Here is a 21,504-nt window from a genome sequence, read left to right as displayed (position 1 = left end):
CCGCGCCATGGCATCTCGATGCGGCTGCTTTTAGCGAAGTATATTGGAGGAGGGCCGAAGCTCGGGAAAAAGGGGATAACCCCACACTGGAACAATTAAACGCGTGGCGAGCCTTAGAAGACCAGGAATTGTTAGTAGAGTGGGAAAGAGAGCTGGCGGATGCGAGTGCCGGTAAATATACTACCGAAGCCCTCAGACCTTTGCTTCAACTTTGGGTAAAGAGGCGCTGGGGTCACCTCAGCTATCGACTTGTGCAGATGCTGTCCGGACACGGATGTTTTGGTAGCTATCTGCACAAAGTAGTAGGGTGTGAGGAGTCACCAACCTGTCACCACTGTGTCGGAGACAGCAAGGACGACGCCCTGCATACACTTAGGGACTGCCCAGCATGGGAAGCGGAAAGGAGACCTTTGTTAGATGCCCTCCAGGGCGAGGACGCAATTCTGCCAAACGTAGTGAAAGCCATATTGAGCGCAGGAAATGACGGCTCGTGGAAAATCTTCTACAATTTCTGCGAGTCGGTCATGAAAGTCAAAGAAGAAGCGGGAAGAACCAGGGAGCTTTGTCCCGGAACCCGTCCGCGGCGGCGAAAGAAACCGCAGGCCCGTCAAATCCTCGCCACCTAAAGAGTGCCCAAGCGGGGAAGCAGGGGTCCATGCGTTCAAAAGAAGGGATGGTGATCCATCCCTGCAAGCACTGGACCCGATCTCCCCTAGCTATTCCTAAAAGCGTATGGCCCGATCTGTGAAGGATACTTGCTGTGTCAAGTATCTTCACAAATCAACAATGGGCAGGGAGAGGCGGATACAACCGCCGCATCGCATGTCGGGAAGCGGATAAGGCTCTGCTGTTACCGCATCCCTCCTAAGGCGATTGTTGGTGGCGCCTTGGGGTTTTAGTGGGTATGCACATTCGCGAGTCCCACATAACCCTCCCGCACTAAGCAGTCGCACCGCGGTGGGGTATGCGCAATGCATTTCCCCAAGTAAAAAAAAAAAAAAAAAAAAAAAAAAAAAATCTGTGACTGACCTGATGTGGTTCCAATTCAAATACATTGAATATCAATTTGATCCGATGTCCTGGTGTCGTGGAGAATTGCCACACGCAGTCTTTACGGGACGGATACGAGTCGGGATAGTTTGGACTGCCAAGATGAAAATTGTGGGGTTTTTAAACTATGTTTAAAATCGACATCATTACGAAACTGAACATGCCTTATACCCAAAAAGTCGACGGCTGATGCGTTAGGCTAATTACCTACTTATAAGAAAAAACAAAAGGTACAGAAATTTGTTACACTAGTTTTTTTAAAGTTAAAAAGTAGATTTATTTATTAGAAATAATAGTATATGTAAATATGAGACCTAAAGATTTTGAAAGTATAACGCACAGAAGAAAGAGTTTTAATGTCAATGGGGGATTAACTTTTATTTTTTGTTAAATTTTACTGATTCTCTTAATGCTGAATAAAAACAAATTAACGTTTTAAAAAACCAGTGTCTCAAATTCCTGTATTTGTTTAAGTCTTGCGATTCTATAACTCACATTTTGAACTCTCACAGCGGTTTTCACATCGGCGGTCGTGCTCAAATCAGTCGTAAAGCAGTCATTTACGATTTGGCATTCTGATAAACAATAAACTACAAGCTCCCTCCTTATAGAATCGCAAGGCAGATCACTATTTTCAAGGAAAAGGTATTTTACAGTTATTCCTTCTGTGCACTTCATGGTTCCTCACCTGAAAATAGTCCCATGTGGATGCGTTATATCATGCTTACACCCGCCCTCTTTGCAATCGTGTTTATTGGGGTGTAACGTGAAGCCACTATGACAAGCGCACTCGTAACCCCCCAGCGTGTTGTGACACTCGTGCTGACATCCGCCATTATTGTCCGAGCATTCGTCTACGTCTATGTAATACGCTGCTGCGAAACCGGAGTGATGGACTGATGTGTCTGATGTAAACTGAAATCGATTTTTATAGTTGGAACATAGCTAGCTGGTAGTTAAAGTTCTGAGCTTTTAAGCTTTTTAAAATGGTTGAAGTTAAGTATATTTAATAAAAATAATTTATTTTCAGTCGCAGATATATTTTAGGATGTCAATGACGCGTATGACGAAATTTAAGAAAAAAAATATTGTAATATTGCGGAATTTTTAATTGTTGTGCCTTATACACAATGTAATCATTTTTATCTTATGACTTTATCTTTAGGTTCAAACAATTTGTACAATTTGTGTATAATTATGTTTTGAATTACTAACACAAAATCGTTTAATTGGAGTTTTATTTAAAAAAAAATACTTTTTTAACATAGTTTATATACAGTATTTACAATTTTCTTAACCTAAAAAGTAATAATATCAATTATTAAAAAGAAAATAAAAACAAATTTTAAAAATTTAATTAATTTAACAAATTTTATGACTAACACTTAAATTAAACAAAAAAGAAAAATTAAGAAAATTTTAAAATTGTGATGATTTTATAGCAATTTTTTTTATTTCATTGTAAATATGTGGTGCGTAAATAAATTTAAAAGAATTCCAAGTTTTACAAACTCACCTGAACACGTAAAACCGAGCCATCTGAGGTGACAGGAGGAGGTAAAATGGAGCCACAAAACGCACCATGTCGCCGCAAAACATCGGCACCCAAACGCGAGTGGACTGTCACACTGTCATATTCACATTCCTGAAAAATATCGCTCTTATGTAAATACTGAACTCCAGTGTCGAAAGTCCAATAAATGAAATAATTGTTCTTAGTAATTTTATTTGTTTTTTAAGCATACAAAAGAGGAACCAAACAAGAAGCTTTTTTGAAGTTATACTTCTTTAGGTGCGTTATGAAAAATTGATGAGAGTGAAATTTTACGATGCGCGCGCACCGTGACACAAAATTAACAGAATGAGGTTGCCCACGTAAGATGCTACGGCATTGGACATAATTTAAAAACAACATTCGAATAATAATAGAATTTATGTTACACTTAATGTAAGAGAATAATAATAAATATTTATTTATTTAATTTTTCAAATGTAAACTGAACTTTATTGACTATAATGACTCCTTTTCCAGTCTTTGATTATTTAATTATAATTAATTATTTGCATGTAATCAAAACCTATTTTTAATAATGCCAAAGAAGTATAACTTCTTACGCACGTACATAAGTACACGCACCCTTTTTTTTCATAAAATTAAATTCAATCTTTTATTACCATGGCAAGTAATTTGATCAAACATAGAATTCGTATATATTTACAAAAAACTAGACCTAGTTCTTGACACCCAGATTAATGAGCTAACGAGCTGCCCACGACATCAAAATTGCGATCTTCCTTCTAATTCATCGTGACCTTCATTCGGAAATGTAGTACTCATTGCGTGGAATGTCAAGGAAATATTGGGTCAATACAATGTAATATATTAAAAATATAATATGAAATTATTTCATTTTCATAAACGCGAATTTATTTAATTATTCATATAATGTTTTAACTGCTTTACTGCTGGACTGCCCCCAAACGTATCTCCCATTTCTGTATGTCAAATTCAATACGTTTTTGTGTTAGTTTTTTCAATACGTATGATTCCCGTATAAAATGTTTGACATATAGTTCCCGATTAAAAAGTTTAAAATGACCTTTTAAAATATTTACATAAATATCATGAACTATTTGTTTTAGTTTTAATAACGACTTGAAGGTGTATGTATATTAAATTTTTTTAGTTCACCTATTTAAAAAAAGGTGTTAATTTGATCTGTTTTACCTGATGATACATATTATTGCTGCCTTCCAAGTCGAAGTGAGTGAAATTAAGTGTTATCCGATGCTGTGGAGGCGCCACGATCTCCCACAAACAATTCTTAGACGGAGGGTACAGATCGGGAAATGATGGCGAAGTAATTGTTCCATTTGGAGCGTATAGTACACCCCCACATGCGTCTGTAATACGAGTTGTATAGAGTTTACGAGTTAAAAAAATGAAGTTACGAGTCCTCTACGGCTTATCTCTAATAATAATAATAATTCTCTTAATAATAATAATATCTCCCATAATAATAATAAACAGATATCCGACATGACCAAATTATTGCAAAATCCTATGCGCTGGATGTTCTTTTTAGCTTAGGCCGACCATTTTAAATATGAAAATTTAAAATAAAAATAAATCAGAGCCTCAGACTTCTGAATCTGTTTCATGATCCTCACACACGTTGACTTTTTGGGTCCAAGACACGTCGGTTTCCTCACGATGGTTTCCTTCACCGTTCGAGCGATTGTTAAATGCGCACATAGAAAGAAAGTCCATTGGTGCACAGCTGGGAATCGAACGACAGATAGAAATAGGCAGTGTAACACCTTTTTGTACCCCCTTCGTAAGGAATAATAAAATAAACAATTAAAACAATATAATATTAACTTACTCTCACACTTCTTGCCATCCGAATGCAGTTCATATCCAATATCACAAGCGCACTCATACCCACCGAGAGTGTTAACACAAGAATGGCTGCAGCCGTGGTCTATGGAAGCGCATTCGTCGAACTCTTTCATAAACGTCGCAGAAAAACCCGCTTTTTGTACTGAACTGTCTGATTCGAAAATTACTAAAAGTTTGTTTGATGTTGACCTGTGTGAAAATATAATCTTATACTCTAAAATTATTTATTTAAAAGTCTTAAAAAGAATTGTAAAATTGAGATTTAAAATTATTGCAATTAAAAAAAGTAAGGAAGTTTAGAATTATAAAATTGAGATATAAAATTATTGCAATTAAAAAAAGTAAGGAAGTTTTCTGACTAAAAAAAATTCTCATTTTAATGTTGCCGTGAGTAAACACAAATTCAAACTGCAAAATAAAATAGCACTAAATTCACGCACTCAAAATGATTACTTCCAAAGATTCCTTCCGTGTAAAAAAAATATACTATGCAATGTCCCATCATAATTTTTTTTTTGTGATATCAAAACTCCGGATTCAAAAGTGGTGGTTTTTATTTGTGTAATCATTTTTTTTTTTAATTAAATTTTTGGGTTTAACCTCTTCCACTACTATCACTCGATTTTGGCTTGACGTTAATTTATTGGATAGCCTATCACCTGGATACATATTAAGTCAAATTTTACCTGATATCTGGCGGTATTTTGTGTCCACAAAACATGCCAATAAGTGGACTATCCATGGAGTCACCATCTCGCACTTTCACTTTGTCGTAGTTACATGTGTCATGGTTCTCCACTTCAAACGAATGGAAACGAAGAGCTACTTGATAGTCCTGTTAAATTTATTTATCATTTATTGAAACAGTATAAAAAATTATATAAGTCAAGGTACACATTACATATTTTCAATTTTACGTTACCTCCAAAGATAGATTATATATTTACAAATTATCAGTAATAACCACTCTTATTAAATATGGCCTCATTTTAATTTAATCTAATAATTATATTATTATGTGCAAGAGCAACAAATATTTTTTAACGCCCGAACCCAATAATCAATCCGGTCTGATCTCAGATTGAAAACAATCTGAGATCAGACCGTGACAGTCGATCGATCTCCTATCTCCATCCCAATAACCAAACCCTACAAAGACAAACCATTTTTGGCGACGGATAAAATGCTCTTTGTAGTTCCATTTTGACGAGTTTTCACTCATATTTGATAATCAATGTAAACCAAAAAATGTCAATAAAACCGTATAAATAACATTAAAATATACATGTGTATGTTTAAAACATAACAAACAGTTTTTTTAATTATTTAAAAAACTGGTGTAAGTTAAAATCTATTAAAATATTTAACTGTTGAAATCGAGCTTTCGTCGACTGTCATTTTTATACAAAGGTGTATCCACAGACACCGATCCGACCCATGGATAGCTTGTATCGACAGATGGCTATTACAATCCGTCGATGGGTTATTGGCACATTTATTACAACTTTTGGATTACGATTACTATCCCAGATGGTGGATTATGGATTGAGATAGGTTGTTGGGTTTGGGCGTAAGTATTATTTACATAAAATTACCTGTGGAACAGTGAGTCGCCAAACACAGAGCTTATTCGGTTGATAGTCATCAGGATAATTCGGTGACTCCAAATGACCGCTGCTGTCGACGTCTATATCCCCTCCGCATACCGCTAGTAAGAAAACCGTATTTTTTTAAATATATAGACTATAATATAACCAAAAAGTTATTTCATGTTACAAATTCATCGAAAAATATGAATTAAAGACGGAATTTATAATGGATCGATTTCGACTTTAATGAAACAAAATGGTGTCAATTAGTTATCAAATTATTATTATTAATTCTCCAATAAGTATTTGAATCTATTAAAAAAAGTTTAATATAAATATTAATAATAAAACATCGTAACTTATGTCAAAACAAAGATGCCAATGGGGTATTACGGGGCTTTATACTGCCCGTAATACCCCAATGGGGATGAGCACATACTATTCTGTGTTTGTTTCCTTGTTAACATTTCTAACAAAATCAGGTATTGTTTAATCTACGTACCTACTACGTTCATTAGCAATAAGTGAAGACATGTAAAAGACTTTTAAAGAAAAAAAACAACGAAAACCTCACAAAAATCTAATCTAATCTATGTAATGATTCGTCGCCGTAAAGACAAAAAGCTTTAAAAATCAAATAAAAGTAAAACAGTGGTAAATGTCGACCAAACCTCTTTGCCGGTTTCTTGAAGATATTACAAAATACTATCACCGTTCATTAATTAAGTTGTATATAAAAGAGGAATAACAATGCAAAGAAATCAAATGATCAAATCATTTGTTTTCAATTGTCAATATCGATATGCAGATGTTATAAAAATCTCGCAACAATTGCTAATAATACATTAACATGCTAGAAATTTATCCTGTGACGGTAAAGTATATTTATAAAAAATATATGAAAAAAATTAAGCTAAGAAACGAAACTATAAATTTCAACAATCTTAATAAATAAAATTCATTTAAATAGTCCTGCTCAAATCTCCTTATTTCATATAACAGAGCAAAAGAATAATGTTCACTGAGTGTTCATTTAAAACAGGCAAAGTATGCGGAAGGGTTCATTGAATTATGGACACATTGGATCTCGAACCGGAAGGATTTGGGTTCGTTCTGATTTATTGAACTCAGAGCCAATAAAATTATCAACGCTCGAGTATTATCACGAGTTGATTTAACGTGAGTTTGTAAAATGAATTTAATGAAAACCATCAGGCGATTCTTAACATCTTACTATGTGCGCATTTGATTTGATATATGTTAGTGGTATTTCTTCGTAATAGGCGAGTATGTGATCGGTTTCATGCTTCTTTCAACGAGTTAGTGGCGCACACAGAAATCTAATACTCGACTCTAGTGTTAAGAATAAACTACATTTAAAACAAGTCTAAAACTACTTCTATTGTTCAAAATACTCGTAAGAAAGCCATCGTATCACAGTTACAACAGGGTTCTTTTTACTATAATAATAATAATAATAATAATAAAAGCCTTTTTTGCTTGCTGTAATTACTAGTACATAAAAATGAGAAATACTAAAAAAATAACACTAAAAATAAAAAAATAAATACTAACAATTAATCGGCAAGCCGGTTCATTTCTGTTATACAGCTTATCCTTGGACATAGGCCTCCCCTAAGGGCTTCCACTCTTCTCTACTCTTTTTACTATATTTAAATACCTTCATAATAAGCTCTGAATCCACGATTCGGTTTAGATCGCGGTCCAGGTTGATAAACGACGGTTAGTCTTGATCCCGTGGACCACAGCACTGGTCCCTTCCCGGAGCCACAAATCCGGCCCAAAACGGGCGCATCAGGCATGTACCCGTCAAGCACATCAACCCATTCTGAACGACATCCATCTGTTTTGTGGATATCGATTTCTGGAAATGGTAAGAGTATTCTAGAGCTATTTGAAGAAATATGTAATACACATAACTAAGGTATATGTAAGGTAAGGTATACGTCTAATGAAAATAAATATTAATCACTAGCTGGTGCCCGCGACTTCATCTGCGCAGGATTAAAATAATATTTGTCCAAATGATGTAGCGTGAAAGATATTTTATCTACTTTAAATACCAGAAATCAATTTCTTACTACCAAATGTGCATTTGAAATAAATTATCAATTTTTATGGTAGTAATGGTTCACTATTTTTGGCTTAATGGCTTACACATAAGACATAGATATATACTATGGCAGTCTTTTTCGTAGAACTATTTAAGACAAACATCCATCATTCATTACATATGTGTAACTTTAGCGGTTTTGGCAGCGCACGCCAGAATAGCTCTCACGTGGTAGATTTTTTCTTAGTTACTTGATATTTTGGACAACTCACACAATATCTTTATAAATTGTAGCCTATGTGTTATTCTGAGCTATATAATTGTAAAGTTTCATTAAAATCCATTATGTAGTTTTTACGTGAAATAGTAACAAACATCCATCCATACTTACAATCTTTCGCGTTTATAATATCAGTAGGATAATAATAAAATATATTAATTGTAAAAAAATAAGAAACGACCATCAAAGGCAGTAGTAATCTAAGGTACAGAAGGAATACATTTATTATTTAAACGACATTTATTTATTAACTTAAGCAGAATGCAGCTGCTATGAAATATAAGTACAAGAAAAAGATTAACAGTAACGTGTTAATACAGACAATCGACATTTTTAGTTTGTGAATTATATTGTAAATAAATATTGAACCATAATGTGTTTGAACCTAGCTGCTACGTTTTCGGTCTACAAGAGCTACGGAATTTCGAATATAATATGGAAGCCACTGTGTAGGAACAATGTAAGGGAAGAATTTATTAAAAATTTCAAGCACCAAACGCCTGTTAAGTAATTCGGTTTTATGTGTTTACGCTGCATTCTTTATTACTTTTAAATGTAACAAAAATCTATACTAAAATAAACGATTGTTAACATTTGAATCATTTTGTCATTCAAGACAAAAACCTATTACGGGGGACTTAATTAATGAGGTCGATTAAGTGCCCATTAAAAGTTATGTGATAATCCTGAATTTTTGTGACCATATAGTTAAAGTTATTATTAATTCCGAAAATTATAAAAAAATTATTAAAAAATCCAATTATTTAAAAAGTACCTTTTTACCGTTGTTACCTTTTTAACTAATTTCAAAACGAAATGTGTTTTTGGAGAAAATCGAAACAAAGAAACATATTTTCTTGTGTAAATTAATATTAATTAGTAGCCAACCAGAATGAGTAACTTAGTAAAATACTTGTTAAATAAATGGGTCATAAAAAGTCATTTAAAAAAGGCAATGCAAACATCGTTTGAAACCGCAAACAGCTAATCGATCCTCAAGTGCTAGCTATGAAAAATATCAATATTATAAACCTCCTCCTTTGTAGTCGGTGAAACGTAAATAATAAAATAGTAGCGATAAAAATCTAAAGCTTAAAGCTCTCCGTTATTTAATAATTCCATTTTCAAATGCGATTCCAATATATTGTGTCAATGCAAATTTGTATTATGAAAAAGCTTCACCAGTTATCTGATTGACACATAACTCAATTTAGAACACAATAAATCTCTTTCCGAGCAGATTCACATTACATAACTCCATGAAGGCTGTCTCATTGTATTACGCCTACAATAAATGTTTGTTGTAGTATTCAATAAACGAGCTGGGTTGTTCGATCAATGATGTCGGAAGTCAATAAAGATTTACTTATTTCTATTTAGAACGTATATGTTTTTAAGCAAAGATAAGAAATAGACGACAAAGGCCAACTCCCATTTCAAAATCTATAAAGTAAAAAAAAAATTTCGCTTATTAATGGCCATGTGGCCTGCATGCATGTGCTTGTTTCATCCTTATATATCTATTTTATGAATTGAATTCTAGATTATTTTATATACATTTATACGGCTTTGTGAAGCACTGTGTCTGTAATATATAGTAGTTAGTACTTAGCTAAATAAAACTATAAAAATAATAATTAATCGTAAGGGTTAAGACACTATTTAACAAAAGCTAAAGCTGTCATCACGGCGTAGAGAAAGTGACAGAAAGAGACATTTTAATTAATATAATACAAGATCGATTTACTTATTATAAATAATAATTTATTTATTTAGCCTTACATGTGTTGGCCTAGTGGCTTCACCGTGCGATTTTCATCCGTGAGGTCGTAGGTTTTATCCCCGGATTTTGTTTATTTTTTATATAGCCTGATATTAAGTGATATGGAAATATGAGCATCCCAGGCACTCACATTGCCAGCGATCTCGCAAGTGCGTTGCCGGCCTTTGCGCAAATAGATAGAAAGTCAAAGCCTTTGAGCACCAACGGACTTTTTGTCTAAATATCAATCATCGTGAGGAATCGTGTGTCTTTAACCCAAAAAGGGTTGTAGCGCCACTAGATTATTATTATCGGTACCTTATTGGTTATTGTAAATAATAAATTCAAACAATAACCACATTATGTTATTAATATAAGTGGAAGCAAAACATTATATTTAGATCAATCAAAATATAAACGTATTCAAATTCCGCTCCATTTTAATCAATTAAAATAGAATTTCGCTGCGTATATGTTTTGAATTTACCCTTATCAACATAATACTAATAAATTGGTTTTTCATTTGAGTATTTCAATATTTCATCTATATCAATAGCATCGGATTATAGTATATCATTTGTACTTGATGACTGATGATATGGACAATAAGTTGATGTTCATCATCTTCAGTCGCGCTTTTTATTTCTGATTCAGGTTGTGTAAGTATCGTCGCAGAACTTTCTGCACTCCTTCACGTCTTTCACAAACCTCAGCGCCTGGACAAAACCTGTAAGGGGCCTTGTTCAGTCCAGTGAGCAGAAGGTCTGCCTCGAGGTTTAGTACCCTCCACTTAACAATAATACTCATTCTAATTATATAAACTATTTACGTTAACTTTAAACAGTACCGAACCTATTTACATGGCCGAAGAAAGCTTACAGCACAGTTAAAAACAAAAACCCTGGTAAAATATTTATATAAAAAGGTAGCTGTTAATGTATGTTGTGTTTTTATAAAAAAACAAGGCAAGCATGTATACATCTATATTCTATATATCGCAGACCAATTACAAAAAGCAAAGACTTTTTTATAAAACTAAAAAGTAATAGACCACTCGCTCATAAGAATATTTACGATTTAGCATTGTCCAAGAGATATTACTTCAAACACAGAGACCATTTTCGCAAGCATCAGCAGAATAAAAGTACTCGGGGAAGGTTCAAGAGGTACTTTGTTGAAAATTAGGGTGCCCCTTAGAGTACGAGCCATGATCATACCTACATTTCCAATTGTGTTCCTGTTTCAAAGCTCCATAAAAGTTTACTGCAGATCGGATTTAAATGGCCTTTTGTCACCTAAGCGTTGGAGCTTTTTATGGCTTTTTAAATTGATATAGCGTATTATAGTGTCGGTCAATTTTTTTTCTAATTTAATTTAGAATTACGCCATGTTATCAGATTTTGTTACCTTGAATTAACTATAGATTTATTAACACTTAATAAGTTACTAAAATTACCGAACAATATAAAAGCGGGAGTAAACATTTCTTAATTATATTTAGAAAAAAATATTTACATATATTATGTAACTTAATAAATAATGTCACAAATATTATATATTTATTTATTAAAACTTAGTTGCCTACAGAAATATAATACAGTTGACATAAAAGTAAGTAGTTGGCAAGAAATGCAAAAATAAACATATAGACAAAACGATATATTACTGTTTCGAAAAGTATTAATTAGGCTTTGCATTGTTTTAATTGAACATTCATCTGTCTCTTTCATTACAGCGGAAACTAAATTTGACAGAAAGAGACATAACGATTAATTCAGTATATACTCGTAATAATATGTATATATATAAAGTTTTTAAGTTAGTAATTCTGTTTTGGGGAAAGGGGTACTTTTCTTTGATAAAATCCCAGAGGCTCTTTTATCTCGGCCTTTAAATAAATTTAAGAAATGTATTAAAGAAAAGCTGTGTAAAAAGGCTTACTATAAAGTTAACAATTATCTAGTTGATAAAAGGGCCTGGGACTAGTGCTAGACAGGCTACTTGCAGTTAATTTGCGATATTTGTTTTAAAATAAGTGTTGTTTGCCATAGTGATTTTGTATGATGATTTGCTATTTCAAAAGAGTACCGATAGTTTTTTACGCCGGCTTTTTCTCGCGGCTTACACCCTCTGTCTTCTTTGCCGATGAGTAGGGATGTTTACAGATTTAAATTTAATGACGTGGAATAAGTGATACCTGTATCTTATATTCATAATAAACATATTATATTTTATAAAGTTGTAAGATATAAAAAATGCACAAATATCAAAAATTGTACCTGTGAATGAGATATTAAAACGCTACACTTACCAGTTATATTAAGGACGACTCTTTCCCCGTGCGTTGCAACAATACGCCATTCACAACGCTCGGCTGTTGCTGGAGGTGTTTCTGTCCCCCAGCCCGGCGAGTTGAACCATCCCGAATTTCCTAAGAAAGTTTTGCCGCATTCTGGAAGAATCGCAGAGTTATGTACCGCAAGCGAGATGCACCTATGAAGCATGTAATTTTAAAATAGTTACTGGTCCTTGTGCAATATTCGAATAAAGGCGAAAACATATAAAACGCTAAGCGACCCGATGTAACTGGTTGTTGAGTAGAATCAAATCGTACTATTTTCTATGACTATGAACATCCGACGCGACCCCATGCGTGCACATACCACCCGACTTGACCCGACGCCTACAGAAGTAGAAGTAGAAACTGAACAGTCGCAGAATGAAAAGTACAGTTTGAAAAGATTTTATGACAATTTTGGCCATATATGTACCCAAAATTTCCTTAATGCTCCATATATTTCACTAAAACCAGTGGTCTGTGTTCAAATTGGCAGGATTGGTAATTCTAATAGTGATAAATTAGGCTGTTTGTTAGTAAAAATTATTTGTATTCTACTAACACTTTAGATTTTAGTTTAAAAATAATCTAGTTCTAATTACAGAAGTAAAAATAAGCCATGTCCTACAGATTCTAATTTTTTTGAGAGATTTAAGATCTATTTAATACTTACTAGCACATTTATAAAGAAGATTAGTTTGGGCGATGTCACTGGCACTCAATCTCACTCTCTGCCCAATCTCCGGTCTCTTCTTTCCATGTACTTCTAGCGGTAATATCGTGTCTAAATATGTACCCTGGATAAACATACACTTTGGTAAATAATAGGTGCTTGCTAATAAGCTTATTGATTATGTAAATAGAATACTATTTAAATTAAAATAACATTCTATATGAGTTTTAGATTTTGGAGAAATAAGGGTGATTTTCTTTGTTACTATCGACGGAACAGATATAGATTAAATTTGGAGTGTGCAACCATATACATCCAAATTACATGGGACTTAAACCTGCTTGAAGCACGTTATATACAATAGTCAATATGCGTATACCACTAACCCACGCTAGGGATGAGATATAAATAATATATTGAAATACTATTACAGAATTTAATAATTTCTTAGTAACATTTTTAACCCTTTAAATTATGGAATAAATGAATAAAACTTCCCATAATGGATTCTACATTATGCAATACCTACCTTGCTAAAAGTGTTTCGCGCGTAGTGCATTATAGAATCATAGTCATAAGTCTGCCCCAATGAGTTCACTTCTTCCTCCGTCAGTTTATTGAAATTATACTCTTGTCCTGTAACATTTTTATTTATAAAACTTCTTCAACGGATATAAATCTGAATTAAATATATTATTATCGACCAAGGCACCTTGACTTTATCCAAAACTTCAACTAATTTACACAAATCCTTGACAAATTGAATACCTATAACCTTTTTCGTGAATCACTCTATTAGTTATATGTAAAAAAAAATATATCAGTGGCGTTACAACCTTATTTCGGTCTGGGACTCAGATTTCTGAATCTTGGGTCTAAGGCTAGCTAGCTAACGATGTTTTCCTTCACCGTTCGAGCGAATGTTAAGTGCGCACATAGAAAGAAACTCCATTGGTGCACAGCCGGGGATCGAACCTTAGGGATGAGAGACACACGCTGGTGCCACTAGGGCAACAATGCACTATATTGGTAATATGTAACCGTAAGAAAATCCGTGCAGTGTCTCTTGAGTTTAACGCGAATAGATTGTCGCGGCGGAGGACTCTTATAATACGTGTCTAGTACAGCAACCACTAGCAATCGTGGTGTGCAAATTGTTAATATCCCACTTTTATAAAAAATTGTTTAATTTAAATGTGTAGTACCAGTACTAAGCAATGACTAGACATCATTTTATTTGATAATTTTCAAATAATTGCGTAAATGATAAATTTCGAAAGAATGTACCATTCATTCTTTACGTATTTTCTTTCAGAAATCTTTGTTCTTTATAGAACGGGGCAAACCAGCAGGTTGCATTGCTGGCCTTGTATTTGGTACGCTCTTTTCTTTAAAATCTTCTTTTTTCAATTCTATTACTTAAATTCATTTAAGATTGTAGTCATAATATAACATTATATGGTTTTGACGTTAATGCCTATATTAAATTGTTTAACACACTTTGATAAAGTTTATGTTGATGCTTAAATCTGAAAAAATATTTCATAAAAACATTCCACGCTTAAATCACGCTCTCACAAATGTGAATTGTGAGAAGAGAGTATTATGATTATAATAACTGCGCAGCTTAATATTTGGAGTATTTTTCATATAAAACATTTTTTCTCGGTAATTGAACGTGATTTTCACAATACAGTTATTATATTTAAAATGCATACATATTATTAATTGAAACAGCATTTTTCACATTGTTTTAACTAAGAAGAAACCAGTGACGCTACAACACTTGAGGTTTGCCTTAGATTTCTCTGTTCTCTCTCTCATCTATTGTGTGATAATATTTTTTTCTCAATAGATAGATAGATCAGCCTTCTATGCATGACACACGCCGTCGACTTTGTAGGTCTCGGACATTCCGGCTTCATCACGATATTTTTCTTTCACCGTACAAACGAGTGCTTAATGCGCACATAAAAAAAATCCATTGGTGCGGGGTTAGAACCTACGACCTCTGAGAAGGAAATCATACGCTAAACTTGTTTTAACTAAGATATCTCTATTTATTACACACAATTATGCTAAAGACGTAATGTTTTAGACAAATCGGACATTTTTAACGTATAATAGAAATTAAATTACTATCTGATGTACAAAAACTGTATGTGAAATAGTTTTAGTATAACAATGTTAACAGCTTAGCCTGATTTGAAAGATTTTGAAGCGCTCTTAGCCACGTTATAATTATTATAGATTAGCGGACCCGACTATTCGAATTCACTTGAACACGCGCAAAAAAATCATGAAAACCGGTTTTAGCCTTTAATTACAAATTAAACATATATACAAGCAGTAAATTAGCCAAATCGGTCCAGCCATTCTCGAGTTTTAACGATAGAAACGAACAGCAATTTTAATTTTCAATAGATGCCGTACACTTATTAAAAATGCTGTGAATATCACTCGTCTATTATTAAGTATGTGGTAAATATTTATCCACATAGTAAATAATGGACGAGTGATTATTACTAATTTAAATAGTTTATCACCATTGTGCTTTTCGAAGGTACATGGACAAGTGTGAGTATACGAGTACACTAATAAAAAAGGTACTGAAATCCCAATATAAAGAATTTGAGGTTGAACTTCAGGATTTATCCTGTACGACCACAAAAAACATGTTTCCAAATGAGTCCAGGCATCTTACATTGAAAATACGCAGCTCCTTCCTGTTTAAATTCAGTTCAACGTGCGTGCCATTAAAATTTATATCTTTAATTACAAATTGCTTGATAAAAGGTGGCTTAAAACGATGAATAATGATAATTGAACTGTCGGCGAACCGCAAAATATTAGGAAGAAAATTATTATTCTTCTCTATTTCTTTATATTTATCTCTTATCATTGTTAACCGTATCAAAAGTCAAAAGGCACGTTGGAGCACCATGGTGAACATTTCTATGTGTGTAGTTAACACTTGATCGCATGGTGATAAAAACATTGTAATTGCCTGAAATAAACACAAACATCTATGATATTTATGTCAGGTACAGAAGGAAGAACTTTTCTTTAAAGAAAATAATCTAGGAAGCAATATGTTAATACTATGCTCCATTGGAACCTTACTAGACATTATATATATTTGATGGACATTAAGAAACTTAAGGAAAGGGGGATAGCTTAGAATAAAAGCCTTGTTACTTTTAAATGTTTACTTTGACTACGTTTAATACTAACTACTACATACGTAAATATTCCTATACAAAAAGTAGACGAGTTTATTCTAAGGAACTGTTTTGACTCGTAACAATTACGAATTGCGTTTTACATTGAGCCTGCATTAACAAAATGCGCTTCGATAAAACTTGAAATTTTATTCACTGTATTATTATTTGAATTCATATGTTGTTCGAAATTTAAATAAACAGGAAGGACCGTGATACCCTTTTTCCATACTTTTCCTATAAAAATACAGAGCATCTATGACGTGATGTAGATGACGCGATGTTTCCTGTTGTATTTCTAGTTATGATCTTATATGATAACTTACGACGTAAACAGTATATCCAGTAATTTATTGCACTTTATTCACTGATAATGTAAAAAAATATATCGTCATGGTCATGGCATGTGAGTCATGAGATAAAAAAAACTGTTCCGATAAAAAAATGTGTATTATATACATTTTGAATATATTTTTAACTTTTAATTACATCTTAGTTGTATAAGAATATTTTATTTCATATATGAATTGTACTTCATTATTTTAGTTGTAGGGAATATTTTATTTCAATAAATATAATATAATAAAGAAAATAAGTAAAAATATATTCACAATGTATATAATACACATTTTTGTATTGTCTTTTATTGACATAACTTTTAGACATAGAAAAACACTTTTTTAACGGATTTGAAGTCGATACCAACACCGGGGAAATAAATACAGATAACACAACTTTTTCTACAGCTGTGATACTTTTTGACATTCAACACCTTTTGTCTTCAGTCACCGTGACCACGCACGCTATATAGGGAATATTTTATTTCAATAAGGTCGTATGCATAGGGCAATAATACATTAAATTTCGGTACACCTTTTCCAAATTACCTGTTAACGTTAAGAACATTTCATTTCCTTGTTTTAGACGAAAAAATCTTTTAAAGAAATATATTCAACTTATATAATTAAAGAAATACGCGGACTATTTATAAATAAAGCTACGCAACGTGCTGTTTGTAAAGATTTGAGCCGCAATGAGATTCGGGTCAAGCACCACATTTGAAGGCTACACGTAACACGACGCACTCACACTTTACGGTTATGACGTATCTTTGACGGAATTAGCAATTCAATATAAACCCCTCGACTTTGGACCGAAATAAATCCGTACGTGTCCCAAAGAAAGCACAAGGAAAATCAAATTGAAATTACCACAGCCGACAAACAAGTTCAATATCTAAATGTATCAACGTTACCGATATTAGAAATTTATAGTAAAACTAGCTGATCCGGCAAACGTCGTTTTGCCATGTTTATCATTTATGTATAATAAAAAATAGGGGTTGATCGTAGAGGGGTGAAAATTAGGGGTTGTATGTATTTTTCAATGCTGTATCATAAAAAAATAGAAATTAAAAATTTTGTCTAAAAAATAAAATTTAGGGGTGGACTACCCCTAACATTTAGGGGGATGGAAAATAGATGTTGGCCGATTCTCATAGATACCGGATAAGCACAAAAAATTTCATCAAAATCGGTCAAGCCGTTTCGGAGGAGTATGGCAACGAAAACTGTGACACGAGAATTTTATATATTAGATATATATAAATTATGTGTCACGTTGTTTGTCCGCTATGGACTCCTAAACTACTGAACCGATTTCAATCAAATTTGCACACCGTGTGCGGTTTGATCTAACTTAAAAGATAGGATAGCTTACATCTCAATTTATATCCGCAATATTATTTTATTGCAAAATATTTGTTTATTATTTGATAGTCATAATTCTAACAGATGGCGCTGTGTTGAAAGTACCAACGTTTCACATAAGCTACAATTTAATAATAATTTTTATTAATTTTAATTCAAATAATTTTTGGTGGCATAACCACCAAAAAAACATGGTGGTCCCCATTACTGGTGTTCTCCTACCGTTTCCCTTGAATAGTTTACTACTATATAATATAACTAAAACCTTAGTCACAGCAACGCTTGGCCGGTCTGCTAGTATTAGATAAAATAAACTTATCAGTAGATTAGCACAGTGTTTTTAAGCACTGCGTCCTACAGCACGTCTACAGTTTTAGATCGTATTTTATTACAAATCTACTTTTTACCTTGTTAGGGGGCAGTCTCGTGACCCCAATGAACTGGGGCACCAAAGTGTTGTTATTTCCTTATTCTTTTACTCGTACGCAGTGTAAAGGTGAACATTTTAATATGCGTGCATTTTACATCTGTGGTGGCGAAGTATTGCAAAAATTTTGCTTTTAGAAAGAAGAAAATTAGCAATTTTCAATTTATGTTATCGCAATTATAATGGAAACCATATTTTCACCTTCTATCGTTTTAAGGTATTTTGTGGAAATGCTAAGCTAAGAATACGGAACGGGCAAGCTGTATATTAACAAAGATTGAAGGTTTAAGTCTCACCCTTGTGAAGACGGAGCTGGTATAATAAATATACTAATTACATTGAATGTATTCTATATAGCAAGAATATTTGTATACAACTAATCTAACAACCTTATGTATTTCATGTAAAGCTTTCAGAGAACTGAATCGTTTCATTATTAATTAACACAATTGTCTGTATAAGTAGATTACGTAATTACAGTTAACAGCTCCCACAGTGGGTGATTGAGTACACGCCATGCCACTTAAGCAATTTCGAACCGGGGAAGACGTTTTAATTTTCCAGTTACGGCTTACATTTGTTGACAGGTAAAACACTTCCGCTATTCATTAAGCACCTTCATGAATATAATTACCTTAAGTAGCTGTATTTAAAAATTGAAACACTTAATTGATAATAGATGTTTGATTTAGAGATTGTTAGGTTTCTTATGAATATGTTTATTTAAGGCACTTAAATATACATGATAAGACATATTTTTACTTTTTGAATCTATTTATAAAAAGCTTTAAAAAGGTTTGTTGAACGCATTATTGAACGCACATAATATATTAAGAACTATTCGGTATAATGTTCAGTTTGAAATGTTATTTTTATTTTAGATAGTCCATTAATTACGAAAGACCGAATTAACGCTAATGACATGGGCCACAAATAGAGATAAAAAATAATTTTTGAAATTCATTTAAAGTTATATTTATGAATAGCTATAACTGCTTATTAAAAATCTTATAATTATATAGATAAATAATAGAAGATATTGGCAACCGATAATATTAAAATGGAATTTTTAAAGTGATTTAAAGTTTAAAATGAATATCGTACTGCATGATGCAAATATTTTTTTCACCATTTTGGAATTATCTCATGCCGTTCACTACATCCAGCGATAAGTGATAAATAATCACTTGATTGTATCGAAGACTTTCCTTAGTACGACAATTATTTATTATTCTTATCTTAGGGATAGCAAATGAAGCGGGATATTGTATCCAATATGTTATACGTTGTATCAGTAAACATAAATAATGGGGTTCTGGGTTTGATCGGATAAAAGAAAAATATAAGGGCCTGTATTAAAAAAGAGTAACGACTTAGTTAAGTTCAGTTAGTTAACCTGGTAATAGAGTTAGTGCGATTTTGACTGTGTTTACAAATGTTATTATATATTATCCTATCACACAGATCTTTTTTACTTGTAGTGATTTTTTAATAGTGTGATGTTTTCACATTCATTACTAATACTTATGATAATAGTATGCACATTGTTCCACTAATAACATAATAAATTCTTGATATAGGCGTTACATCGGGATACTTTTGTAATCTTAAACGAAAATTAAATGTAAAACTGTATTTTAACTATGCTTTTATACGTATTATAAATATATTTTTATGACTATAGAGCCAGCCGAGAGATCAGAAGACGCATCATGATAGCAAATCGCTGCTTCTTTGGCTTCCTAGATATTTCCGATGGTGACTTCACAGATAGAATACCAAGCTTGTTCTGTACAAAACTCTGCTGCGACCAGTGCTCACTTATGGTTCTGAAACCTGGCCACTTAGCAAAAAAGACGAGGTTTCTCTCCTTATTTTCGAGTGGAAGATTCTTAGAAAAATCTATGTTTCTAATCTAAATCTAAATCTAATTTTTGTATTTGGCGTATTCGCTACAATGAAGAACTTTTTAACATCCTAGACGACGCCACGAAGTGTAATCGAGGAGGATAACGCCCACGAAGGACTATAACCATTGATGATGATGATGATGATGATTTTTATGAATAAGTGTTTTTTACATACCTGTCATAATATTGTCCCTGATGATTTGGACATGCCTGTCTCTGTCGGGTCGCGTGTGCTCATGCCAGAAGCCGACCACGTGACCCAGCTCGTGTACTACGATACCGAACTTATCGCAATTCTTTCCAATTGATATCGCTTGAGCACCGTTACCACGTTTTCCGACAAAGGAACAACACCTGATATATAAGAAAGTTTATTAGTAGCATTTTCATAGCAATTCTCGAATGATCAATCTATTTTTGTTCTATCTATGTTTGCCATAGTAATTTGATATTTTAAAAGGGTACGGAGTTTATTACGCCGACTTTTTCTTTCGGCCTACACCCTCTGTCTTCTTTGCCGATGATTAGAGATCATAATAAACATATTTTATTTTTTATCGATGACGAATATTATTTACTAAACAATACAAATCGATCTACTCGTGCTATTAAATGGAATTTCAATTCAAAATCTAGTTCTCATAGTAACTTCGCTTGATAGCATGTTTGGCTGATATTAGATATGCATATAGAAACCGAGCGATAAAGAAGTACTAAAGAAGAAGGAGTAGTTCTATACTTCCATATAGAATCCTAGTGTATATATAATAATTACACAATAAATAATTCGTTCTATTATTTTTGGTCTAAGCTTTGACAATATATGTACAATGTACATTTAACTAACAATTAAGCGTAGGATGATAGCTAGGTGGAGTCCTAACAAATGTTAAACATAAACAGTACGATAATTTTAACATAGATTTTCTAATTAAAATGAGGTAACGACATAGCGTAATTTCATCTTATTTAGAAATGAAATATTTGTGCTAAAAGAACTTCTAACGAAATTAATTAAATTTGGGCAATGGCAATTTGGATATGAAATTGTATAACTTGATATTAATT

At 32.9% G+C, this 21,504-nt stretch overlaps 1 protein-coding gene across 3 annotated transcripts in view; it reads right to left on the bottom strand.

Moving 5' to 3' along the window:
- The window catches only part of LOC125063151 (tolloid-like protein 1), a 72,813-nt gene that overhangs the window by 7,533 nt on the left and 43,776 nt on the right, over positions 1 to 21,504 (bottom strand). For all 3 annotated transcript variants that reach the window (XM_047669406.1, XM_047669405.1, XM_047669404.1), the window contains exons 6-17: positions 20,612 to 20,790; positions 13,699 to 13,805; positions 13,170 to 13,293; positions 12,470 to 12,610; positions 7,724 to 7,927; positions 6,049 to 6,161; positions 5,140 to 5,288; positions 4,437 to 4,642; positions 3,779 to 3,954; positions 2,567 to 2,695; positions 1,739 to 1,965; positions 1,030 to 1,144 (exon numbers count right to left, since the gene is read on the bottom strand). In XM_047669406.1, the coding sequence (XP_047525362.1) occupies positions 1,030 to 1,144; positions 1,739 to 1,965; positions 2,567 to 2,695; positions 3,779 to 3,954; positions 4,437 to 4,642; positions 5,140 to 5,288; positions 6,049 to 6,161; positions 7,724 to 7,927; positions 12,470 to 12,610; positions 13,170 to 13,293; positions 13,699 to 13,805; positions 20,612 to 20,790 (1,870 nt within the window). The remainder of the gene's footprint in view (positions 1 to 1,029; positions 1,145 to 1,738; positions 1,966 to 2,566; positions 2,696 to 3,778; positions 3,955 to 4,436; positions 4,643 to 5,139; positions 5,289 to 6,048; positions 6,162 to 7,723; positions 7,928 to 12,469; positions 12,611 to 13,169; positions 13,294 to 13,698; positions 13,806 to 20,611; positions 20,791 to 21,504) is intronic.

The sequence above is a fragment of the Pieris napi genome, chromosome 3 (genome assembly GCF_905475465.1).
Source record: "Pieris napi chromosome 3, ilPieNapi1.2, whole genome shotgun sequence".
Classification (NCBI taxonomy): Eukaryota; Metazoa; Arthropoda; class Insecta; order Lepidoptera; family Pieridae; genus Pieris; species Pieris napi.
Note: the sequence above shows the minus strand (reverse complement) of the source record. Positions and strands in the feature narration are given on the sequence as shown.